At 44.4% G+C, this 27,351-nt stretch overlaps 1 protein-coding gene across 1 annotated transcript in view; it reads left to right on the plus strand.

Annotated features, from left to right (window-relative positions):
• Positions 1–4,717: 4,717 nt before the first annotated feature.
• The window catches only part of CTDSPL2 (CTD small phosphatase like 2), a 42,523-nt gene continuing 19,889 nt past the window's right edge, over positions 4,718–27,351 (plus strand). Inside the window, exons 1-2 of the mRNA XM_061595674.1 lie at positions 4,718–4,987; positions 26,900–27,108. Of these exons, the coding sequence (XP_061451658.1) occupies positions 26,923–27,108 (186 nt within the window). The 5' untranslated portion in view covers positions 4,718–4,987; positions 26,900–26,922. The remainder of the gene's footprint in view (positions 4,988–26,899; positions 27,109–27,351) is intronic.

A 27,351-nucleotide genomic window follows, 5' to 3' on the forward strand; every position in this document is an offset into this window, starting at 1 on the left:
AGATCGCAACAAATAGAAAACTCAGTATGCACAGCATAATAAGATCAGAGCTACCCTAAATTACACTTCCACACCTCAGGGGGATTGTCATCTATTAAATTAATTATGTCAATCCAATGCCTCTTTGAGTCATGGCACAACATCAAATGTGACCCACTGTCAATAAGAGCCAAAATATATAGAAAAGAATAAGAAACTGGGTATGTACACCCCAAATAAACTTTAGGTCACCACCAATTATGCATCCACATCTACAGCAGAGACTCTTTTATAAAAGGCACTTAATTATGCCTTCTTGAGCGTAGTGCATGCACTGTCAATTGCAGCAGCCCAGTAATAGCCAGAATATGTAATTTGGGTCAGTACATTTGTGGGCAGTAACCACGGTGGCCAGGAGCCAGGACAGCAAACAAAAACACTAAAGTACTCTAAAATACTCTAGCAACTGCCATTCAGAAGCATACTGTCTCCCACTGTGGAGTCAGAGTCTAGCCACGGTGGCCAGGAACCATGGTGGTCTACAAAACACTAAAAGATCTTAAGAACAAAACATCTTTAAAAATATATTAAAACAAAACAGCTTTAAAAAAAATCTTAAAAAGCAGTTCCAGCACAAACTCAACCTGGAATAAGGACTCTACTTAAAAGGCTTGTTGAAAGAGGAAAGTCTTCAGTAGACACCAAAAAGATAACAGAGATGGTGCCTGTCTAATATGTAATGGGAGGAAATTCCAAAGGGCAGGTACCATGACACTCAAGGGCAGCCCACATAGAGCACAATATAGTAATCCAGCCTGGAGGTTACCAGTGCATAGACAATGGTCAGGCTATCCCAGTCCAGAAATGGCCACAGCTGTTTTACCAGCCAAAGCTGGTAAATGGCATTCCTAGCCACTAAGGTCACCTGGGCCTCTAGTGACAAAGATGGGTGTAGGAGTACCCCCAGACTATGGACCTGCTCTTTCAGAGGGAGTGCAAACCCATTCAAAGCAGGCAACTGACCAATTATCTGAACTCTGAAACCACCAACCCACAGCACCTCCGTCTTGCTAGGATTCAGACTCAGTTTATTGGCCCTCATCCAGCCCACCACCGAGTCCAGGCAATGGTCCAGGGCTTGCACTGCTTCTCCCAATTCAGACATTACAGAGAAACAGAGCTGGGTATTGTCAGCATACTGCTGACACCTCACCCTGAATCTCCTGATGACCATTCCCAAATGCTTCATGTAAATGTTAAACAGCATTAGGACAAGATGGTACCCTGCACCACCCCACAGCACAATTTCCAGGGGACCGAACGACAATCGCCCAATACTATTCACTGAAAACAACTCCGGAAAGAGGATTGGAACCACTGTAAAACAGTGCCTCTGATACCCATCACACCAAGTTTCACTCAGAAGGATACCATGGTCAACAGTATCAAAAGCTGCTGAGAAATCAAATAAAAATAAGAGGGTCACACTCCCAGACTTCTCCAGGTAAAGGTGACATCAGGGTGACAAAGGCCGATTCAGTCCCATAACCAGGCCTGAACCCAGATTGGAATGGGTCAAGATAATCTGTTTCATCTGAGAGTGCTTGCAAGTGCTGTGCCACAAGCCTCTCAACCACCTTCCCTAAAAAGGAAGTATTTGCTGCTGGGCGGTAGTTGTCACAAACCAATGGGTCCAGGGTAGGCTTTTCCAGGAGTGATTGGATCACTGCCTCTTTCAGGGTGGCTGGGATCACTCCCTCCTGCCAAGATGCATTGACTACAGCCTGGATCCACTCGGTCAAACCCCCTCGGCAAACTTTAATAAGCCAAGGGTCGAAGGGACACGTTGCTGGCTGCATTGTTGCAAGCACCTTGTCCATGTCATCAGGTCACAACAAACTGATCCCAAGAAGTTGCAGTAGATGTTGCACTGGATGCCTCGCTGGGGCTACAGTAGATCTGGATGGGGCATCAAGATTGCTTCAGAAGCAAGCAACTTCACCCTCAAAGTGCCTTGCATACAATTCACAGTGGGCCTCTGAAGGGTCTAAAACTCCATTTCCTGGAGTTGATGTCAACAGACCCCAGACAATACAAAAAGCTCCACTGGAGAGTTACTTGAGGATGCAATGGAGGCAGAGAAGTAGGCCTTCTTTGCCGCCCTCACCACCACACAGTAGTCACGGTTGTTTTACTCACGCCCAATAAGTCTCACAGCACGCCATTTGTGCTCCAGCCATCATCTAGTCTATTTCATTGCCCTTAGTTCATTGGTGTACCAAGGTGCAAATTGGACTCCGCAATGCTGGAGAGGGCGCTCAGAGGCAACTGCGTTAAGAGTCTGACATGTCTCATAGTTTCACAGCGTGACAAGGGATTCAACAGTCACCTGCTCTATCTACTGGAAAATCCCCGAGCATTCAGGAATCCAGTGGATTCCATTAGTCTCTGGGGGCGGACTGTCTTACTCTATACACTACCCCTGCAGGGGAGGACTGGAGCCATATTTTATTTATTATTTGATTTATATCCCACCCTTCCTCCCAGCAGGAGCCCAGGGCAGCAATATGTCTAAACTTCACTAGGAGTGGTCTGACCATGACAATGGGATGACATCCACCACCACCCACCTCCAGACCACCCCGCCCTCCATCTGGTGGCAAGACATAATTCAGTGGCTTTCTATAGAAACTCTCCTAGAGGGATGGATTTGATTTGGGGGTGGCCCAAAACCTATCATGGCATGCACTGCCCAAGTTCTTTATTTGTTATCTGGAGTCATCACACATTTAGTAGTGTTATACAAACATGGCTGTTTTGATTGGAGAAAATTATTGTGGTTCTCCAAGATGAGAGCCCACTGGTTATAGATTTATATGATATGCAGTACACAAAATCTTATTTTAAGGTTCAGGGACAGATAAACTTTAGTTCTTTCTTAAGAAGTGTTCTGCTTGAGCCATGTTTTGAACTTTCATGCAATTAAGGAACTGGAAACTAGTAACCAGTTTCTGCATCATACATGGTAAAGTCTTCTGAGGTTGGAGAGAGAGAGAACAGAGACAGGACCCTGCAGCTATACCACTCAACAGGCAGCCTTATGTCACTAAGCGACTGGTGACCCCTCAGAAGACAGCGGCCAGAGAGTTCTTTCCCCTGGTTATATTGTTGGGTGGGATTTTTTAAAATGAAGTCTAATCTTTTTGCTGGATGGATACTCATTACCAAGAGTTTCACTACTGAGCAATTTACGCTATACTTTGGGGATAAAATCAGTCAAAATCTTGATAGATATGCTTCCAGTCATGGTGGTGATTTTCTCTAGATTACACTGAAAAGCAAGATGAATGGCCCTTCACAAGGGCTTATCTTTGGAGCTGTATCTGCTGTCTTGGATCCGACAGCATCTTGCTGAGCAGGCACACCTACAGTGGGAGATGTAACAAAGGACTCACCTCAAACCAAATCACAAAGCAGGACACGTTTTCACTACATGGAGTTTGCACTCCCCTTTTTAAAACAAAGCAAACAAAACATCTTTCCTGGAGAAACGAATTTTCCCAAGAATGCATTCTTTTAGCCAATTCTAACTGAAGAGACCCCCTTGAAAGGTTTCAGGAAAAGCCACTGTAAGGTCAGTGCTTTGATTTTGTGGCCTACAAACGCATCTCAACTCTGGGCAGCGCTCCAGAAGCCGTGTAGTTTTTAGGAAGTGAAAACACAGGAAAGTCTACCTAAGGATATTTTATTTATTGATATCACTTTTATTGTAATAGCAGATGGCGACTTCTCTCTGGCCAAACTCTGGGCGCTTTTGCGGGGCGCTCTCTTCTAAACCTTTGCAACGTTGCCTTCAAGGTGCCGTGCCTATGAAGCCTTACCTGCCAACGGTACCTGTCTGGTTTGCTCAATCCAGCCCCTTCCTTGGGGGGGGGCAGCAAGATCTCGCCACTTGCCTTGCCGATGCGCAGCCAAGCGCTGAAATGCTGGGCGTATCGCTATCCTGAAGGGGGTCGGGCAAGTCAGAGCGCGGAGGAAACGCTGGTCTCGTGGGGATGAGAAGAAGCAAGTCGGAATTCGAGCGCCCAAAGAAGGCGGCGAAGACCCAAGAGCCGGCGCGGGGAAAGGGGACGGCGGCGGCTCCTCTTACTGCTCTCCGGAGCTGGCCGACTTGCCTCGAAGGCTGCACAAAATCCTCATGACTCGCCTTCCGACGACCGGGAAAATTTAAAAAAGGGACGGGTTGACGGACAGGCGCAACTCCCCACCCGCGTGCGAACGGGAGAGGGGAATGGGGGACGCGCTCAGGGGCCGGGCCGAGGTCCTGCTGCCTTCCTGGGGCGGCCCGCCTTCTCCTCCTCCTGCCGCCTGAGACGCCCTTGAGGAGCTCGCAGAGCTGGGCGGGCTTTCGGGGGAAGCCTCCTCCTCCTCCAGGATTGTGTCAGTGGTGGAAGGGAGGGGGAGAGGGCTCATCCGAGCATGGACAGAGCGCCTTTGCCAGGGAGAGGCGGGCCCCACCCTGCGCGCGCTACCTGGGGGGCGAGGGCGGTAGGCCAGGCTCCTCCCCGCCGCCTCAGGAGCCACCCCGCCTCCTCCCCTCACAGCCGCCAGGAGCAGATTCCCCTCAGGAAAGCCCCTCCCGCTCCGGCAGCGAGCGAGCCCCCTCCCCCCGAGTGCGCCTGCGCAGTAACCGCGTCGGCCCAGGCAGGCAAGGAACCTCGCTCGCTCTCCCTCCCTCCCGTCATCATCCGGGTCCTTCTGTGCGGTGCAGCAGGTCGGTAGGCGGGAAATGGCGACTGGCCGCTGCCGGGGCTGCTGAGTGGCTACGGAGCCCGCGGCGGCGGCGCCGCTGCTGCTGCTGCTGTTTCTTCGTGCGACCAGCGCGGGGGCCGGCCTTGCCCTGCCGCCTGGGAGCCGGACACCGAGCGGCGGAGGGACGGCCTGACGGGCGGACGGAGAAGGCAGGGACCTCCGCCGCCGCCGCCGCCTCCCCCTCAGCGCCTCACAGGTAACCGACGCCGCGACGCCCCTCACCTGGCCCGCGAGTGGCAGGCAGGCAGGGCGGGCGGGCAGGTGAAGGCGCCTGGTGTCCGCTCAGCCGCGGGGGAGGCACCTCTGGCTCCGTGGCCGGGCCTAGGCCTGGGGGAGGGGTCCTTCTCGCGGCGCCCGAGTGACTCAGAGGGCGCGGGGGGGCGCCGCGGGAACGAGCGGGAGCTGCCCCTCCGCGCCCTCCGCGCTCCCTCTGCCCGGCCTGCCTTCCCGCCCGCGCTGCTGCTGCTGCTGCTCCTCCCCCTCCCCTTTCCCCGCCCCCCCCGGTGGGCGCTGCGTGCACGTCGCGAGTTGGGCTTGTTTTGGGGGCGCCGAAGCAGCAACAGCAACGGAGCCCGGCGAGGCCCCGCTTCTGCCTCTCGGCGAGTGGGACGCTGGCGCGGAGAGCTCCGCTGGCGCGCACCTCCTGCTCGCGGCCAGCGCCAGAGCGTAGGGAAGAGGGCCCCTGAGCATGGGCAGAGGAGGAGGAGCAGCGGCAGCAGCAACCATAGCAGCCGGGGTTTCAGGGGCACGGCTGCCAGGCAACCAGACTTGACGATCCATACGCGTTGTAAAGCTCTTTATGGCTCAGGACCCCAAGGTTTTCTGGAAGGCTCCCCCCATACGACCATCAGAACTTCCCCAAGGGAGGATCGGAGGGTGGTGACAAGGGAGGGGGCCTTTTCAGTTGTGGCTCCTCATCTGTGGAATGCTCTCCCCAGTGAAGTCCGCCTGGCGCCTTCGTTGTCATCTTTTCGGCGCCAGGTAAAGAGCTACCTTTTCTCCCAGGCGTGTGATAGATTGAGATGATGTTTATTTTTCATATGGTGCCAGACCTTCCTGAGGCTGTGTAGGGGTGCTGTTGTTTGGTGGTGTGTTTTTATAGTCTGTTATTTGTTTTAACATTGTGTAAGGTGATTGGTGACCTTCAGGTATCGAGCAACTAATAATGCTAATAAATAATAATAGTAATCATCATCATCATCATTTCTGGTACATGTGGGTCAAGGAAGGAAGGGGGCACTGCTCTTGTCACTAGACCATCTCCCCCCCCCCAATTGGTAACCTTTGGCACTCTTGTGGCATTCTAGCCACTTGGAATTTGTGGCTGGGGTTCAACATACCTGCAAAGCGTGTGCTACATCCAGGAGGCCCCAGGCTCAATCCCCAGCAGCACCTCCGGTTAGGACTAGGGTGGTCTCCTGCCTGAATCCCTGGAGAGCCGCTACCATTCAGTGTAGACAAAACTGGACTAGATGGGTCAGTAGTTTGAGTCAGTACAAGGCAAACGTCCTGTGTTCCTGTACCTGACCACTTGAAGCTGCAACAGGAAACAGCAGGATGTGAGACAAGTGGGCTCTGTTATCCTGGGAAGAACTGTGAGCAACTTAACGTGGAGGATTTCTTCATGTATGCATTTTTTTAATCACCCTTTCCTCTGAAAGAGCGTGAGGGATCATTCTTTATCCATTTATCCTCTCAACAGCCCTATGGGGTAGGTTAGGCTGAGACAGGGCAACTAGCCCAAGGTCACCCAAGGAATTTTGTCGCTGAGTGGGGGATTTGAACTTGGGTCTGATGTGGCATTTCAGTGAGTCATCTGGAATTTATTTGGGTATGGGAAGCTCCCTTAAAATATATATCACCATACTCCTATTTTGTGACTGCCCATCACCTTCATCATTGTATATTAGGAATGTCCAGTGGTGCTTAATATTACTGCCTCGTGTATTTGTTGAGACTGTGTGGGGAGGTGTTTGTACTGGGCTGTGAGAATCAGTTCAAATCATTAGGGACTAGCCTACTAAGGGGCCACACTTGTGCTGGGGTAGCATAAACTTTGACCACTGACATTGGCACTGAAGGATGTGCCCAGGCCACCAGGTAACTGTTCCTTTGACTGCCAAACATGTACCAATGATAAGGCAATTGGAGATCCTTTGATAAGAATAGTGAGACAATATTCCATTGGGCTCAAGTAGCTCACTTCTTGTAGTGGGAATGAAGGATAGTTGGCAATCAGTACAACAGTATATAGCTTTAAGGGGATTGGGGGTCAAGTTGTATGTATTACATAATATAGTAGTAATGATCAGGTTGTGTTGGTGAGCAAATGGACACAGACATTCAAGAACTCTGGACTGAGGGTGCCTGTTGCTCTCAATATGATTGTATTTGGACCAGTCAATCTGAATGAATGCCGTGACCTGCTTGGCATCGACAGTGCTTCCCTCGCCCATGGTTTGTGCTTGAATCTTAAACTAATATTCCCAAGTGCTGCATTTTATTCTAACATGGGAGATTACAACTCTGACTTATTTATGGATACACTTCTTTCGTCCTTCTTATTGCTCTTTAGGTAGCACCATCAGTGTGCATGGTGCTTTAGAGGGACCACCCCTGAGGAGTTTACAGTTTGATACAGGAAGGGGAGTGAAGCTAAACAAGGGAGGAATATGCAGTTGTTACAGTTGCTGTTACAGTTTAGTTGCAGCAGCGCAGTCTTCCCCAACCTGATGCTGTCCATATGTTTTATACTGGAGCTCCCATCCTGGTTAGTCTCCAAACATCTGGAGGGTGCCCAGTTGGGGAAAGCTGCCATATAAGGCATGGGAACAAGAGGGCTGGGCCAAAATTCTCATGGAAAAGCCGGGTTTTTCAAACAGCCTTCAAACAGTTTGAAGGAAGCGGCATCTCGTGCTGATGCATGAGTACAGTACTAGTCTGAGCGCTGTTTTTTCTGAGACTGTTTCAGATCGATTTATGAGCAAGTAATTACTGCTCTATTCTGTTGAACAAATAATTCAACCTTTGTTTCCATCTGCCCAAAGGGCTGGTGCTGCAAGGGTTAATTACTTAGTGCTAGTAAAGGGCTTTGAATGTAAAATAGGCCACACAAATGAAATGAAATGGTAAGTCGCAGTCCTGTGGAGTGTGATATTTGTTGTATCTCACTACACATGAAAGAATGAAGGGACCAAGTGCCTGTGATACCTTATGTTACATGGGTGACAGACAAATGTACACCCTTACAGTTTCAGCTTTTCTGTCTGCAATAAAGCATTACCTAACTATAACACAAATTTTGCTTCAGTGAAATGGGTGTATTCTATCTTCTCCTGTGCTCCTACTCTTGCCTCAAGGAATGGTTTTTAGAGTTGTAGTGTTTGGGGCTTTACAGAGTTTGGCTTGGCTTATTAGTCAGCCGTAATTTGTGGTCACTGGTCAACCAAGTCTTCTGTGTATGCCAGAGAACTGGCAGCTCTCTCTCTCTCTGTCTGTCTCTCTCTCTGTGTGTGTTTGTGTGTGTGTGTTGTACTGCTGTGGTCTTTGCAGAAGCAGTTGGGAGTCTCTTGCGCTCCTTCTGCCTGCTCTAAAGCTCAGCACAACAAAAGCATGAGTGCAAGTCTCATCCTCCTGTACTTATGTAAGTTATGGCAGTGACCTACAGAATCTGGCTCAAGCTGCAATGGCCCAACATCTCAAGACATGAGGGAGGTGAGGGGAGCCAGATGAGGGAGAAGAGTAGAGCCAGAAGGCATTGCTGAAGCTTAGCAGTTTGTAGTGTCCCTATCATAAGACTGAAGGTTTGAGCAATGTAGAAAGCTGCCTTAATACTAGATTGGTTCATTTGCCCATCTAGTCCAATATTGACTGTTCTGATTGACATTGGCTGCCCAGGATCATAGGCATAGTCCTTTCCCTTCACTTGAGGGGATCCTTTTAACAAAAGAAACTAGTCTAGAGATGCACTCTTTACCCTGGCGTTTCACACCTGTGATATATATATATTAGCATCCGCCCTATGTTTGTTGTTTTAAATTGTTTTTAAGCATTATTTTAAACTGTTGTAACCTGCCCTGCAATCTCGGAGTGAAGAGCGAGGTAATTATTGTTATTAATAATAATAATAATAGATTGACCCTGGGGCCTTGTGCAAACAAAGTAAATGCTCTGCTACTTGAGCTGTAGCTCTTCTCCTAAAGTAATGTAAAGGCAAGAGGTGAACCAGGCCCTTTCCAGAGGACAGGCAGGGCATTTGTCCCCAGCAAGCAAGCCAATGGATCTGTAGTGGTCACTTGATGATGCTAGTTTGTTGTTTGCATCCACGTGGTGTCTTATTTCTTAGCTGAGCACATGCACGATTTGTTTGTTTTGTTAATAAGAGTTTATATTCTGCCTTTCCCATACTTGATGCTCAGGGCAGCCAACAGCCATCCTGATTCATCTTGTCTGCCCACTTTAAAGTTAGACTGTGTGATCTTTATCACTGTCATTACTATGATTCCTCAGACCTCTTGGTCCTCCACGGAATAATTCTAAGAAATCTCACTTTTGGCAAATACTATGGGTTGTATCCAATGTTAGTAATTGTCAGAGTAGACCCATTTGAATTAATGGGCATTAACTTCAGTGGGTCTACTCTCAGTAGAATTTAGTTGGATACAACCCTATGTGGCATTGTGGCTGTGAACCAGTCCCCTTTTGTTACTTATTTATTAAATTTATATTGCCCTTTTTCCCAGAAGGAACCCAGGACAGCAAACAAAAAAACTCTTAAAACATCTTGAAAAAATATTTTAAAATATATTATTCCAATTTTATTCACATTATTCAGTGGGAAATGGTTTCCCCTCACAGATGGAGAGTGGTTCTGCTTTGTGAAATTCCCCATCTCCTCCAGTCTTTTTCCCACCTTGTGAATCCCCACCTCACTGAACGCATCTGTTCAGCACCTACTTCCCTCCTCTTCCCATGCCATCTCATTGCCAATCTAAGCCTGTGGCAGTCAGGGACTCCAGTCTTCATGGCTTGCCCTGCAAGATTCCATTTGTGAAACTATGATACTTGACTGCTAATAGATCAACCACATACAATTTCAAATGCCTTATTTGTATCTACCACATCCCAGTTTGAGAAAGACCATTTTGTTATGCCTGTAGAAGCCTGGTAAATTATTTCTATTGTGCTGGTTTTTTAGTTGTGAATTTTAAAAACCAGGGACAGCTTCCTATTCTCCAGTTCAAATGCTGTACATGAAGAGAAGGGGAAACTGAGTTCATTTAATATACTTGCAAACATCTTTAAAGAAAATTGTCATTCTGCAAAATAGCACTTGTGATGCCAAAGCTTACAATTGGCAGGATGGGTGTGATGTGATATATTTTCAATATACATGCAGTAGCCTTCCTTATACTGTTTTTCATTCATGGGAAAGTTTGGGGGATTTTTTTATTTGTCACATACTTAATGACAATAAGTTGGTGAGCACCAAAACGAAGCAATTTATGGGAAAGCTTCCTTCTACATCGGTAGGTAGACACTGAACCTTCCTCACATTAATTGTGTGGACGATCCTTCAGAATGGTTAGTGTGGGTGCACACTGTGAATTCTTTGGGTGACTAAAACAGAGACATTATTTCTACTTCAAGAATCTGCAGACATCTTTCAAATGTTATTTGGTAAACTGTATACATTTTCTGCTGGGTATACATAAACAAACTCTCCTGTCCTCCTCGTTGTCTTGCCATTCTCAGCAGCTCCACAACACTACATGTGTCTAAACAGCAACGTTTTAGTCTCCACTGGAGCAGGTCTGAAAAAATATCTCAATGTCCCAGAAACCTGAATAAAATCTTCAGGTGAAGCCATCAGAGTTTGAGATTTCAGCATGGCATGCTTTGATATCTAGGTGTCCAGGTACCTTGGAGATCTCCAGACCTGCCCTAGAGGCCATAAGCCAATACAGTCAGCTGCTCCTATGAGTGCCTTTTCTCAAGGAGGGTACGGCCTAGTTGGATGTTTTGTTTTCTATATAGGGAAGGAAGGAAGTAAAAATCCTGCCCTGAACAAGAATCTTTATAGGGCAGTGTTGCATTGCTATTACTGTTGAATAGCTCTCTCTGACACAATGAAGCTAGGATAACATTTGGGTGGTTGTAACCTGAATAGTGAGCCAACGTACAAATTCTGAAAATGAGGAAATAAGCTTCAAATTACTCTTGCTAAGTCTGACCTATGCATAAGATTACAAAGTTGTTTTTCCAGATTTATGGCTTTGAGACTGGCCCCTTGTCTCTCCCCCTTTGCCTCCAACAATTTGATCATCCTTGCTCGGCACTGGCTTTGAGCATCATCGTTGTGCATGTGAAAAAAATAAACAATTAGGGGCTGTTTCCCAGGGACCCCCAGGCTGTCCTTTCATCATGCATGGCAGTTGCTCACTTCAGGGTATTAACTAAGGTGTAGGAAAAGGGAAGTCAGGTGTGAGAGAAGAAAACTAATAGAGACTCCATTCAGTTTGTGTGGCAGGGAAGTGGTTGAAAAACCTTTTGGCATACCTTCCTGTTTCATGAATGGATAAGGTGCAGTGGCTCTGTCCAGTCCTTTATTGATATTCACATGAGGAATGAGGAAATCAAAGAACTCCTTCCCTGAGTGAAGCCAATGTTACTGGTCCTTCAGAGTTTCCTAAATATAAAATATGACTAATGCTAAAAACTAGTTCCAATCAGGGACTCCAGAGCATCTCTTAACCAGACTGCTAAAGTCAGTCCATTTGGACTATATTGGCTTTAATAAGGGCTTTAGCAGAAGCTACACTGTTTCTTCCATTTTGGGGCAATGCCATGTTATTAATTTATTTATATATATTTATATGCTGCTTTGTGGCACCACATGGGACCCCCAAGGCAACTCGCAAGACATAATAAAAATTACAATCCAAAAATAGAATAATCAGTTAAAACAAACATCAGAAAACTCAAATAGCAACTTGACAAACAGTCACTTTGGGGATTGGATAGCATCAAACATGTCTGAATGGAACAAAACTGGAGAGGTGGTGGTGAGAAGGGGCTGAACTGGCTTCCCAAGGGCTGAGTTCCAAAGCCTGGGTGCCACTGTAAAGAAGGCCCTGTATTTCATATTCAGCAGACATATCTCAGGATGCAGGGGCGCAATGTGGAGCAAAGCCTTACCAGAAGGCCAGCGATTCATGAAAGAACACAAGTGGTCCTTTAGATTTCCTGGGCATAAGCTATATAGGGCTTTAAAAGTGACAGCCGTGCTTTCAGTTGGGCTTGGAACGGCATTCAGAGCCAGTGTGGACTGAATAGCAACAGAGCTGCATGCTCCAAGTACTTGACCCCCATCAACAGTAGGATGAAGCATTTTGAGCCAACCGTACTGACACGACATTTAAATTTTTAAAGTGTGTTTGAAATTGTTTTTAAAAGATGTGTTTTAAATTTGTATATTTGTTTTTAATGTTTTTGGTTACTGTAAACCGCCCAGAGAGCTTTGGGTATGGGGCGGTATATAAATACAATAAATCAATAAATCATTAAAATCAAAATGGCAATCCCACGTACAGCACACTGTAGAAGTCCAACCTCGATGTATGATAGCATGTGTGATAGTGGCCACCTCTCTGGAACAGTGAACCTTATGCTCATATCACTGTCTTATGATTGATTCTTAGTTCACCCAATACTTTATATAGTAATACATTATTCTACTCCTGAATTCCTAATATAAATGTTTTTGCAGATTTAAATGGGGGAACAATTTAGTTAAAAAAAACCCTTTTTTAATCACTAGTATCTCATGCATTTAATCCAAATTGAACCTTTAGAACCACATTAGGATAAAGTACTGTTGCTTCCTTGGTGAAGGAACCATGTGCTCTGACAATTATTTTATTTATAGTTATAGACCACCTTTCCAACTGGAGGCTTTCAAAGTGGCTCACACAATAAAAACCAGCAATAATAACATTAAAATACAGTGATGACAGTAAATGTTTTGTATGCTACACCAAGAAGTGTTTGGGAGAAATTAGAAGTATTCTTTGGCCCCATTCATAGGTAACATTAAACTATGATTTAGTGTTATGTGTATGAGCCTTGGGCTCATGCACTCCCCTCTCTGGTGTGGCCGTGCAGAGGAAATTGGAAGCTTTCATTCTGTTGTTACCTCATGGCAGTTTAGTGTTATGGACCTGGTTAGTCTTAACTATGGTTTACCAAAACAAGTCAGCTTCATACTGTGGCTTATTGAAAACAGAGGTGTCATCTTCAGAGCTCTTCAGAGCCATACTGGAGGGGGTGTGAAGGCTCATTCATGTCATGTTACGCCATAGTCCGAATAAGGCTTCTGTATATCTGCTTGGAAATGAATGTTCCTTGCATTAGAATATTGTAGTGCCAAAACTTCAATTTAATTTTAGAGCTTTGAATGTGTGAAAATAAAGCATGTATCTTCTTTTCCTCTTGCCCTCCTCACACTGTTTTCTATGCAGAGACACGTGGCACTATTTCTCATTCATTTCAGTCCAGCGTGACTCCCAAGTGTCACAAGCGTAATAGAAGACATGCATAAATAACTGTTCTGTATTGCATTTTGACACTGAAAGTTAGACCATCAACATCATTTGTTTAAGAAGGGGCATGTTTGTGCATGCATATACATTTTCCTAAAGTACTTTTCTGTAGTACTTGAAAGTATTTTTGTAGTACTTGAAAGTATTCCTGCACTATTTTAGACTGTGACTAACACTGCAATCCAGTACATGTCAACTCAGAAGTAAGCTCCATTGGGTTCAATGGGACTTACTCCCAGGTAAGTGTGTATTGGATTGTAGCAACACACACTTTCCTGAGAGTAAATTCCATTGAACCCAATGGAGCTTACTTCTGAGTAGACATGTATTGGATTGCAGCCTAAGCTTTTAATACAAAACTCCATTAGGCTGCAGTATTAAGCATTCTTATCTGGAAACTTGTTTCAATAAAATAGTAGGACTTGCTTACAATAAATGTAGTTAAGATGGGAGTGCTGCGTTCCTCAAGAGTGGGGAAAAATCAGGTGACTTAAGTTTTTACAGAACAGGGAATGTTTTGGGACAGAACTCATATAGCTGTAGGAAGTATGACCACTAGCTAGTTGAGCTGAGTTGAATTATTGGCATGCTGTGTGACCTTGGGGGCAAATTGCTTCACCTCTGTGGGCCTGATGGGTTGTTCATACGTTATGCTTTTGTTATACTGCCATGCAGTATGTTAACTGCAGTGTTGACATGTTGCAAAAGAAATCCATTTTATTGTTGTCGTTTACAGAATGGTTAGGATAACCATCTATGGGGTTTAAACATGAGCTCAAACTTAAAGCAAGTGACATGATTGCCAGAGGGTGATCATGGCACTTTTCTTCCATAAGTAGAACTTCTGAACAGATCCCAGATCTTTCCATTCCCCTTCCATGTTCTTTCTTGATCAGTCTTCGTGATCAAGAAGAGAGATGTGACAGGAATTGCTCATGGAAGATGGAAGCTCCTGAGCTACTATAAAATCTACAGATATATTTCCTAACTTATATTTTGTACGAGGTCTTTCACTTCAGTAATGTAGGAACATGCTTTCTTATTTAATTGGAAATGGCCGTGTAGTTTTATATAGTATGGAAGGTGCTGTTCAGTAATTATTTCATTGGGTGAACTTACACATCATACAAAACCACGTAGGAAACCCAAGGGTCGCATGTGAACCTGCAACTGTCACCTGTTGCCAGTTTTCTGGCACACCTTTCTTTCCCTGTTGCCCCTACTCATCTCTGAACAGATTGCCTCTCTTCTTGTCCCTGCAGCCTGTCTTCCTGTTTCCTACAGAGGTTCGCTCTCTGAGAGCATCTTCTGGCAGATGCTTATTCCTGCACACCATCCTCCCCATATAAACCACACTCCCCCAGCCAGCAAACAGCTATATGTTGGGTAGGGGGGGCATGATTATGATGAGGAGGAGGACAATGCAAGGAGGGAAGGATTAACCCTCCCCTCCCTGTGCATGACCTCCTCATGTTTCAGGCCTGGTTTTGGCACAGAGACAGCCTTGGTCGCCCTGTATGATGACCTTTGTCGGGAGAAAGACAGGGGGAGTGTGACTCTGTTGATTCTCCTTGATCTTTCAGCGGCTTTTGATACCATCGACCATGGTATCCTTCTGGGGAGACTCGCTGATTTGGGAGTTGGCGGCACTGCTTGGCAGTGGTTCCGCTCCTACTTGGCGGGCCGTCTCCAGAAGGTAATGCTTGGGGAGCACTGCTTGGCACCCTGGGTCCTCCAGTATGGAGTTCCGCAGGGATCAGTTTTGTCCCCCATGCTTTTTAACATCTATATGAAGCCCCTGGGTGCGGTCATCAGGAGTTTTGGAGTGCGTTGCCATCAGTATGTTGATGACACGCAGCTCTACTTCTCCTTTTCATCTTATTCAGGTGAGGTTGTCAATGTGCTGAACCGATGCCTGGCCGTGACAATGGACCGGATGAGAGCTAATAAACTGAGGCTTAATCCTGACAAGACCGAGATGCTGTTAGTGAGTGGTCCTCCCGACCAGATGGTGGATATCCAACCTGTTCTGGACGGGGTTACACTCCCCCTGAAGGAACGGGTTCGAAGTTTGGGAGTTCTTTTAGAACCATCCCTGTCACTTGAGGATCAGGTAGCCTCGGTGGCACGGAGTGCTTTTTATCAACTCAGTCTGGTGGCCCAACTTCGCCACTATCTGGATAGGGATGACCTCACCTCAGTTGTCCATGCTCTGGTAACCTCTAAATTAGATTACTGCAATGCGTTCTATGTGGGGCTGCCTTTGAAGACGGTTCGGAAACTGCAGCTCATGCAAAATGCAGCGGCCAGATTGATAACGGGGACCAAGCGGTCCGAACATATAACACCGATTCTGGCCCGCTTGCATTGGCTGCCTATAGGTTTCCGGGCCCGATTCAAGGTGCTGGTTTTAACCTATAAAGCCTTACACGGCGCGGGACCACGATACCTGATGGAACGTCTCTCCCGATATGAACCTACCTGTACACTACGCTCATCATCGAAGACCCTCCTCCGAATGCCTACTCAGAGGGCGGCTCGGAGGGTGGCGACAAGAAAAAGGGCCTTCTCAGTGGTGGCCCCCGAACTATGGAATAGTCTTCCGGATGAGGTACGCCTGGCGCCAACATTACTATCTTTTCGGCGCCAGGTTAAAACTTTCCTCTTCTCCCAGGCATTTTAGTATTTTTGTATTTTAGTATTGTGTAAAAAGGTTTAAATTTTTAATTTAACTTTTAAGCTTTTAATACTGTTTTAAATATGTGTTTATTGTATTTTTGCTGATTGTTGTGAACCGCCCAAGGAGCTTTGGCTATGGGCGGTATATCAATTTAATAAAATGAAAAAAAATGAAAATGAAATGTGTGAATGTGTGTTTGAGTAAATGGTCTCACCTTGCCATGCCCGTCTTCAGCAGTGCCCATTGGCATTTGGACCCTGACTACCCACTCACTCACTGGTGCATGTCACCCTTGGGAGCAACATGGTTGCCTATCTCTTCACTAGGGTTGATAAAAATCATTTTAAAAAATAAATCAGATTTTAAAATTTTTAAATTAGTTTTTTTATTTAAGTCTGATTTCAAAATTTTCTTAAAACAATTAGTAAAAAAGAGAGTCTAGGAGGGGTAATCATGAATAGTGATTATACCATTTCTAATTATATTCTGTGAATATGTTAACAGCAGTTTATGGCGATGGGAGATAACCTGATCAGTTCTATTCTGCAAGCAATGTACATGAAGCACACACGCTCTTGCTCTGAAGGCCTTGCCTCTCTCTAAGTGAAATGAAGGTCAATGAATAGAGAAATTGGGGAGATGGAGTAGATCTGAACAAGGAAGAGACCACTGAAGTGGTAATCCAGCTCTTAACAGCAGTAGCCTCTTCAGTAGGTGTAGAGATAATTTTTTCTTCCTTTGGACTAATTCATTCTAAATTGAGTAATAAGTGGGGAACTGAAAAAGCAGGAAAGCTTGTATTTCTTTTCCAGACAATGAGCAAGGAAGACAAAGGTGAAGAAGACTGAGTTAACTGTGCCACCCAATATTTTAAGTTTCTCATGTTGACTTGGTTGAAACTGCCTGAATTTTATTTTTAAAATAATTTACATTTATCTAAAAACTGAAATAGTTAACCATTCAAAACTCCATGTGTGACATCTAATGATTTGTTTACTGATTTTTTTACTAATGTCTGCAGCTTGTCAGTTAGTTACTTCTTAAATTACTCCTGCAGTGAATGGTCATGTTTTTAATATACATTTGAACTTTGCACATGCATGTCATAGTCCTCTTGCATTTAATGGCCCCAATGTTTATATTCCAACTGAGAAGAAAAATGGACTTAGTCTGTGAAAGCTTATTATACCATAATAAATCTGTTAGTCATTTAAGTTGCCACAACGCTCTTTGTTACTGATTTTTCCTAAAATTGTAACAATTTGACAGGTGGTGTTGCCTCTTTTATTGTTCATGAATTGTGCTGTTGCTGATTCTGCATGGGAAGAACAAGTGCCTGTTTCCAATAGTGGGCACTCTGGGCATAAGCATCTCTCTCTTCCCCCCCTCCCCCCGAGAAATAAGGGTGCCTTTGTTATTTTTTTAGAGGCTATTTAAACTTGCAGTTGATGATAATGATATAAGTAGATTAGAACATGAGAGGATGAGATGTGAATGGGCTGGGCAGTTTTTCAGTTTTTCATCTCTTTTGAGGAAGAAACTTATTAACACTGACCAGGTGCAATAGACAAAAATTATTTTTTATACTTAACACACTGGGCTAGATGTTAACTACCAGTTGATGTTTTGGGGGGAGAGGGTCATATAAATAAATACATATCCTGACAGTGCCGTAAAAAAAAGAAAGAAAACTTTGTGTCAGTCTTCTGCAACTCTGTGATCCAGGTATTCCTCAACCATGATGGGATTTGAATTGCCGTCAGCCTTTCCACTTCTGCTCCCCTAAATCTCGTGGTTGGGGAAATGATGTTTTTATTCTTACAGCTTTGGGGATCAAGTCTACGCCTTATAGGAATGACTGAACAGTGAAACACCATATGCATATGGTCCTAGAGTCAAATTAACCCCATAAAACCCTCTTTAATGTTTTAGGCTGCAGTCCAGTACACACTTAGCTGGGAGTAAGTCCCACTGAACCCAGTGGAGCTTACTTCTGAGTAGATATGTATTGGCTTGCAGCCTTAGATTTATTTATTTATTTATTTATTTATTTATTTATTGTGCTTTTATACCGCCCTTTAGCAATAAGCTCTCAGGGCGGTGTACAACAATAAAAACAGGTTAAAATACAAGTGAGTATAAATAAAATGCACTATAAAACATATGTGAAAACAAGATTGCAACAAAAAAATTAAAATTAACATTTGAAATTTAAAATTTAAATTTAAAAAGCCTGGGCAAAGAGGTAGGTCTTTACCTGACGCCGAAAAGATAATAAAGTAGGCGCCAGGCGTATCTCGTCAGGGAGGTTGTTCCATAATTCGGGGGCCACTACTGAGAAGGCCCTAGTTCTAGTTACTGCTCTCCGGGCCTCGCTATGCGTTGGAACCCGGAGAAGGGCCTTCGACGTCAAGCGCAGCGAGCGGGTAGATACATAGCGGGAGAGGCGTTCCGCCAGGTATTGCGGTCCGATGCCGTTAAGGGCTTTATAGGTAAGAACCAACACTTTGAATCTGGCCCGGAAACATATTGGTAGCCAGTGCAGTTGGCCAGAATAGGTGTTATATGGTCAAATTTCTTTGTCCCAGTAAGAACTCTGGCCGCAGCATTCTGCACCAGCTGAAGTTTCCGAACCGTCTTCAAAGGTAGCCCTACGTAGAATGCATTACAGTAATCCAATCTAGAGGTTACCAGAGCATGGATAACTGTGGCGAGGTTCTCCCTGTCCAGGTAGGGTCGTAGTTGGGCCACCAGCCGAAGCTGGTAGAACGCATTCCGTGCCACCGAGGCTACCTGAGCCTCCAGTGACATGAGCGGATCTAATAAGACCCCCAAACTACGGACCTGCTCCTTTAGGGGGAGTGTAACCCCATCTAGGGCAGGTCGGACATCAACCATCTGGGCAGAGAGCCCCTCCACCAACAGCATCTCAGTCTTGTCAGGATTGAGTCTCAGTTTGTTAGCTCTCATCCAGTCCATTATTGCGGCCAGGCAGCGGTTTAGTACATCAACAGCCTCACCTGAAGAAGATGAAAAGGAGAAGTAGAGTTGCGTATCATCAGCATATTGCTGGAAACGCACTCCAAATCTCCTTATGACCTCACCCAGCGGCTTCATATAGATATTAAAGAGCATGGGGGACAGAACTGAACCCTGCGGGACCCCATATTGGAGTACCCAGGGATTCGAGTAATGCTCCCCAAGCACCAACTTCTGGAGACGATTCTCGAGATAGGAGCGCAGCCACTGCCAAGCAGTGCCTCCAACTCCCAAATCCGCAAGACGCCCCAGAAGGATACCATGGTCGATGGTATCAAAAGCCGCTGAGAGATCCAGGAGAACCAGCAGAGTTACACTCCCTCTGTCTTTCTCCTGGCACAGGTCATCATACAGGGCGACCAAGGCCGTTTCTGTACCAAACCCCGGCCGAAAGCCCGATTGAAATGGATCTAGATAATCAGTTTCATCCAAGAGAGCCTGGAGCTGGTGAGCGACCACACGCTCTAAAACCTTGCCCAGGAATGGAACATTTGCTACCGGTCTATAGTTGTCAAGGTTTTCAGGGTCCAAGGAGGATTTTTTTAGGAGCGGTCTCACCACCGCCTGTTTCAGGCAGGGTGGTACCACTCCCTCTCGTAAAGAGGCATTGATCACCTCCTTGGCCCATCCGGCTGTTCCATTCCTGCTAGCTTTTATTAGCCACGAGGGGCAAGGGTCCAGAGCAGACGTGGTCGCCCGCACCTGTCCAAGCACCTTGTCCACATCTTCGAGCTGTACCAACTGAAATTCATCCAATAAAACAGGACAAGACTGTGCTCTGGACACCTCATTAGGTTCAACTGTTACAATATTGGAGTCAAGGTCCCGGCGGATGTTCGTGATCTTATCTTGGAAATGTCTCGCAAACTCATTACAGCGGGCTATTGATGGTATTATTGCGTTCTGAGGACCAGAGTGTAAAAGTCCCCGAACAACTTTATAAAGTTCCGCTGGGTGGTTAGAAGATGACTGAATGGAGGCAGCAAAGTACTGCTTCTTCGCTGCCCTCACTGCTTTCACATAGAGCTTGGTAGAGGCCCTCAGAAGTGCAAGATTACATCCGTCGGGAGTTCGTCTCCATTTGCACTCAAGACGTCTCCTTTCTTGCTTCATCACTCTTAGCTCCGGGGTAAACCACGGAGCCACTTGAGCTCTGCAAAGGAGAGGGCGCACTGGGGCGATCGTGTCAGCTGCCCAGGTCATTTCTGTATTCCACAGATTGACCAGGGTTTCGACAGGAGCGTCAGTTTTATCAGCCGGAAAACTCCCCAAAGCCTTCTGAAAACCCTCAGGATTCATTAGTCTCCGGGGCGGACCATCTTAATTGGTCCTCCCCCCTTGCAGAGGGAAGAAAACATTGTGAGTCTAAACCTCAAGAGGCGGTGATCTGTCCATGACAAAGGAATAGATGTAAAATCCCTCACTCCCAGATCACCATCCCCCAATCCAGTGGCAAAAATCAAGTCTAGAGTGTGCCCCAAAATAGATACTACTTATGTCTATAGATGTTTAGACCAGAAACTGCTATTTCCATTTCTTATGAGAGAGAGAGACATGAAGGGTGAAAATGCAATATTTTGTCTATTTTCATACTAAACAAATTACTCGCTTCGCTTAATATCACTACAAACTGTTTTAGAGGTCATTAACTCTCACAGGTACATAAAACCCAAATTTTTAACCCCCCTGTTTCCCCTCTGAATCTTCATTGTGACCCAGCAAAACTGTTTTTTAAGGTATTTGCAGAGTTCTTGTTGAGCAAATACTAACCCTGCTTTTGGCGTCATTTTTGCTCCAGTTTCAATTGCAGATGTTTGCAAGAATCCTACACCCCCACCTTAGCAGTTCGACAGACTTAATGGCAACTCTCAGTCAAGGGCCTTTGGAGGGCTGTTTGTATTTTAGCTGGTTGAAATCAGCCTTTAAGCTCTGTTGAAGTGACAGTTAGAAATATTTTAAATTAATTTATTAATTAGGCAAGTGGTGGGATCTGTTTGACCTCACACATTGTTGAGGGATAGCCAATGTGATGCCCTCCAGTTACTGCTGGGCTATGACTCCCTTCATCCCTGACCATTATCCATGCTGGCTGTAGCTCTGAGTTAAACAACATCTGGAGGCCACCACATTAGGTAGCCTTTTTTCCAGTCCTGGAGCTGCATTGTCTCACAGGCAACATTTGGGGCTGCTTGTCAGTTGTGGGCAGCATTTGAGGCAAAAGTGGGCCATGGAGGTGGCTAATCCTTTGCACAATAGGGGACATTCCAGCAATGTGTTGCAGGTCCCACTTACTGAGCTCTTTTCTGGGTCAGTCAAACTTGACTTTCTGCCTCCTAGTTTTTTTTGTAAAAGACGCAGTCTGTGGCAGTAATTTGATTTCTTTGCAAAATGAGCAGATCTCATACCCTCTAGACAGATGAAGTGACTTTAGCACCATGCAAGCATAAGTCTATCGTAAAAATAATTTATGTGACTTTGAAAACTAGATTTGGGGGGAGCGGTTTGGCTTGGCTTTGGTTACTGCTTTTTGAATCACTTCAGGACCCAGAAAGTGCTTACTGTTAGTAATTGGAAATAATTAAATAAATTGGAAATGTAAATGGACTGCCTTCAAGTCGATCCTGACTTCTAGCGACCCTATGAATAGGGTTTTCATGGTAAGCAGTATTGAGGTGGTTTACCATTGCCTCCCTCTGAACTGTTAGTAATTACTTGGTGTTAAATTGTAGGCAAAAATAATTACTCACTGATAAAACTCATGGTGTAAGAAAAAGTTGCCTAGGAACCACAAAAATCAAGTCAATTAAATGTTTTCTAGAACTTATAATTATTTACCACCACTTTGTTTGGTTTAACAGTTACAAACATGCCTGAGGTGAGCAGATAAAAGTGCCAATAAAATTATTATTTGGGGTCATGACTTCCCGTGAAGAGCCTAAAGGGCAAATTCAGGAAGCTTTTAGCCATCTGACTATACTGCACCAGCTTTGAAACGAGGAAATTTGCATCCAAAAATAGGCTTCTGCATGTCCAGTGCTATGAATTATAAATCCAGAGAGCTTAATGTTTCCAGGAGCTGCTGTTTCATTCCAAAATCCCAACAGGAACTGTTCTGCTGAAACCACTAGTTATAAGCCGCTAACAGTGCAGTCCTGTGCATGTCTACCCAGAAGTTCACTGTGCTTAAGAGGACACACTTCTGCGTAGGATTCCACTGTAATTTAGAATAGTTTTGTGAATTGTCAGGCAGCATCCTAAAATTATTGGTGGGGTGGGGGATCTGGTGAGATGCAGTGTACAAGAGGATGAGTACTGTAAAACTTACCTCAGCCTCTGTGGTTTCATAACAACATTTCCTTTTCTGTCAAATCACACTTGCAATGTCCAAAGTTTTTTTTAATTGTCTGATCACCTTGATGTCAGTAAAAAGTATAAATCTACTAAATTTGGGTATTACAAATGGCTTTTTTGAGGATTTTGAAGGAAATGTGGATAAATTAGAATGTAAAGAAAAGCTGGAAAGAAATATTGTATTTTATATCCCATCATGCTCTTTTACAATAAAAAGAGTCAAAATGGGTTTTTTTAAAGGGTTGTTCTGTCTTCATCTCACAATTTAAAATCCCCCCCAATTATTAGGTGATGAATATTCAGTTAAATTGATTAATGCTTGAAGGCCTATTCTTTTTCAGGTAGATCAGTGTCATGGTGCGATATCTGGACTTAAGCTTGAAATGGCAGAGAGACAGTTGTTATTTGCTTCCACATTGTGAAAGCATGGGTGGTGATAGGTTGGAGATGTAGCTCTTCCACCTTAAGCAGAAGCCCTACCACATTTTTGTTGTATCATAGACAGGCTAGGTGGAGCTCCTGTTGGGGCTGTATTTGCCTCTTCAACTCAAACCCAAGTTCTTAACCATTACTTGAGGGAAGCAGGCAATTTAACACTATTCTGCTTCTCATGTATCGCTAGAATCTGCCAGAATTCATCTAATGCCATGTTCTAGGGCCCAAGTTTGAATGACTTGCCATATTCATAGAAGCATTGCCTCCTCCCCAGTTCCAGCCTCCACATATCTAAGCCTGGTGGGCTAAAATATACAGTTTTAGAATGACAGGCAGCAACAGCTGCCAATTACAACACAACTTCCGAACTCCCGCTGAGTGATTGGCCTCCCAGGACTGCAAGGCGCTAGTAACAAATATATCTGCTGTTAAAGAAGAGGCATTTCTCTGAATGTTATGGAAGGAGGTGTTAGAAAAGATATTCGTGCTGCTTTAGGTCCGATTAATTCTGTAATCTGCTGAAAAGGATATACTTCTGAAAAGCCTGAGACTCTTTATAGGAAGGGAATTGTATTTAACAGTCACAAAGAATACTTCTCTACATCCTTTGTAATATGGAAAAATATTTTCCACATTTTCCCACCCCTGTGCAGCTTTCTTTACTATCATCTGTCGTCACTATTTTCTGTATCTCTAGCCTTTCTTAGAGTTGTACAGGTAGCAATGCCCTCTGTCAGTGCTGCTCCCAGCTTTTAGCAGGTCAAAAGGAAGCCTCTTATCTAATAACAGCTTAGATCTGTCAGAACCTGGAATCCACTGCACTACTGTGTTTTAATATAGGAAGAGAGCACTGTGTAACTTCTTAGGTCAGGCAGTTTCTCTTCGTCTTGTGTTTATAGTTGGAAGGACACTTATCAGCCTTTCAACTTTCACAATATATGCATTACTGTGAAGGGAATGCTTCACCTGTGGAGTTTCTGCCTGTTATGCACCTGTTAAAGGCACAGAGGTTCTGTGAGAAACCGATAGCTCTCAACAAAATGGGCTGCCACTAAACATCTGAATTTGAGTACATAGGAAGCTGCCTTATACTGACCCATTGGTCCATCTAGCTCAGTATTGTCTACACTGACTGGCAGCAGCGGCTCCCCAGAGTTTCAGGCAGGAGTCTCTCCAAGCCCTATCTGGAGATGTCATTGGGGATTGAACCTGTCCTTCTGCATGCAAGGCAGATGCTCTGCCACTGAGCTATGATGGCTCTTCCCCAGTGCCTTTAGCTCCAGTGATTACATTATGCTTACTCTTGTGTGTTTTATTTGAGTACAACACAAGTGGAGATAGTGCTGTGTTCTGGCTGCATCAAGTAATGGGAAAACAAACTTCTGTCATCAAGAGGATTGTAGGTAACTGTTGCTAAGACCATTATGGATATTTATAACTGAGGTTTGATAGCCAGGATGTGAAGTAAGCCAAAGACTCTCTGGCACTAGCTTTCAGCCCAGTTGAATAAACTGCAGCTGAAAGGATAACATGCTCACTTCTCAGTATAGCTGCCTGATCTTCCATTCAGAAACATTGACTCTGCAAACGCATTTCAAGCCTACCTCCTACCCCTTTCTGCAAATAGGTGCAGTGCTCCCCTTCACACCTTTTAGTTCCCTCAGTTTTTTTCCCAATAAAAAAAGGAGGAGGGACCTAAGGATATAATCCACTCAAGGTTAAGCACTTGGAAGTCTCATTAATTTCAATGAAATTGTTTCAGAGAACTTTTTCCTGTTGAAATCAATGGGACATTAAGGCTGCAATCCAATATACACTTACCTGGAAGCAAGTCTCATTGAACCCAGTGGAGCTTACTTCTGAGTAGACATGTATTAGACTGCAGCCTAAGAGGCTTAACTTTGTTTGGCTTGTGCCCTGTTAATAATTTCCTAACAAAAGTTACTGAGGCACATTTTGTCATTTGATGACACTCCTACAGCGTCTTCTAAATTGGATTAAAATTAAAGAACAGCATGAATCTACATGCTTCTTATCTCAGCTACTTCAGATGGAAAGTGAAAATTTGGGCAAAGCTACAGCTTCATGTTATATTAAGATTTCACATCTTTGTTTACAGATGATAGCAGTTTTATTAATCTTATACCTAGTTAAGGATTTTATAATTACAGAAAATCTCTTCACAGAATAGTCTTGTGTTTTATAAATTTAGAATTTGACACAAACCTGACAAATTGAAACCCATGCACCTAAGTATATTGGTTACATGGTGTAATGTTTTCATGGTTTGTTAACTTTGCCTGAGTTAGGTGCCTTATCTGCTTCATCATTGTTGTTTCTTAGCAGTTTACCAACATTAGTGAAAGTTCACTTCCTCTCTCCCTCCCTCTAGTGGGCCACACAAACATACTTTTTCCCCAGATGGTAAGCAAAGGATGTGACAGGTTGTGACTTGCCCTAGCCAAGCAGGAAGTATGTAGGAGGGCTGGAAATTGATGTGGTGTGTATCCAGGTGCCGGTCACTGAATTACCCTTTTGCAAATATGGATGTGCAGAATAACATCTTCCTTTTACCCTCTCAGACATAAATTTATTTATTTATTTATTTTATTTTATTTATATACCGCCCTAAGCCCAAGGGCTCTCTGGGCAGTATACATAAAATAAAGCAATCAGGAATATATAAATACAATAAAACAATAGAATCAAACCAACAAAGGTAAACAAAAATAATCAAACAGTAGCAAAATACAACAATACATATAATAATACGCATTAAAATGCCTGGGAATATAAGAAGGTCTTCACCTGGTGCCGAAAAGATAGCAGCGTCCAATTAGAATGTGATTAGGACATTGCTTTGTACATCTTATTTTGCACAGTGAGAATGCAGCAAATTAACAAATCATTCTGTTCTTTGTGCTGTGCTGGGCTGGATGAGACTTGTCAATATGGATACTAAAGTATGTAAATGTGTGTTGCTTGTTAGCCTCAAATAATTTTTGATTCGCAGCAGTTGTGTCAAGTTATATAACAGTTGCCTACTTCCATGGCTTGGTCATGCTGGACTTTTCATGCAGAAGAGCCAGTGAGACTGAAAAGCAATGATGGCAACTCCTGCAGGGCCTCCAGCACAGGGCAGAAAAGCTGCCGCAGGGAGCCTGCCTCATTTTCCCCACTGGCCACCTTGGCATTGCCCTGGGGATATGAGATTTTTACTTCTTCTGTGGGTTTTGTACAAGCATTAGCTGTGCTGGTCTCTGGGATGAAATTGGAATAGGAACCAAGATTGCCCTATGCCTGAAGTATCCAGGTAACAGGTCAAGGTTTTCTTCCATGGGAGTAGGATTGCAGAAGGCACATTTTATTTATTTATTTATTATTTATTTATTACATTTATACCCCGCCTTTCTTGGCTTACATATGGCTCCCAGGCAGTCTCTCATTCAGGCACTGACCAGACCTGACCCTGCTTAGCTTCAGCAGGGAGTGGCCTCATGTGCCTTCAGACCATAGCCTGGGACATTTTAGATTTCTCCCACAGCTCTGATTGGCTGTTCTTTCTTGCTGTAAGACCTTTTCCAGGGCAGCATCCATGAAAAGTCTAGTGAGATGGATGTCTGGGTTCAGGATAAAAATGCTGTGTATTCTGAACATGTGCTGCTGTCTCCTTTGGAAATATGGCTCACCTGAATAATGAGATATGTATCTGACCCTGCCAGTCATTATGTTTTGATCTTGTTCTTCAATCTGATAGCCGTGGAGAATCAAACATATGTTCTTAACCAGGGATGGCATAATTTTTCATGCTAGGCTCAGCTTTTCAGAGACGTAGAAGCCAATTGTGTGTAGGTAACATTTCATTTATTTATTTTAAATAAGATACATACTGAGTTTAAAAAAACAACAGCATAGTTCCCCCTGCTTTGGGTTAATTCTCGTAAGTGCTATAGAGGATTAGTACTTCTGGGGCTTTAGTGATTTTCCTGTTCTTCTCTTACAGTTTTACATGTGATACCAACAAAAATGAGGCTGAGAACGCGGAAAGCTTCTCAGCAGTCAAATCAAAATCACACCCAGCGTGCGCTGAGAGTAAAGAGGAAATACTCAGACGTAGAAGAGAGCTTACCTGTTGGGGGAGGAAAACCTCAGAAAAATGAAACTGGCTTATTATCGTCAATCAAAAAGTTTATTAAAGGTAGCACCCCAAAGGTAAGTGCTGAGCCGCTTCTTTGAATATTTTGATCATGTTAACCTTTATTTATATATTTGTTTTCTTTTTGGAGTATTTATCAGCTTCCTTTTAGGATAGAGTCCTCCAGAAACTTTTTACATAAATGAGATTTAAAATCACAATAAAAGTTTTAAAACACATTGGTTCTAAACATATAGTCAGCATAAAATCATTCAGAAAGGACCTTGCAGAATAAATCTTAAAGATCCACTAGGGTCTGC

Source organism: Rhineura floridana, chromosome 14, assembly GCF_030035675.1.
Source record: "Rhineura floridana isolate rRhiFlo1 chromosome 14, rRhiFlo1.hap2, whole genome shotgun sequence".
Taxonomy (NCBI): domain Eukaryota; kingdom Metazoa; phylum Chordata; class Lepidosauria; order Squamata; family Rhineuridae; genus Rhineura; species Rhineura floridana.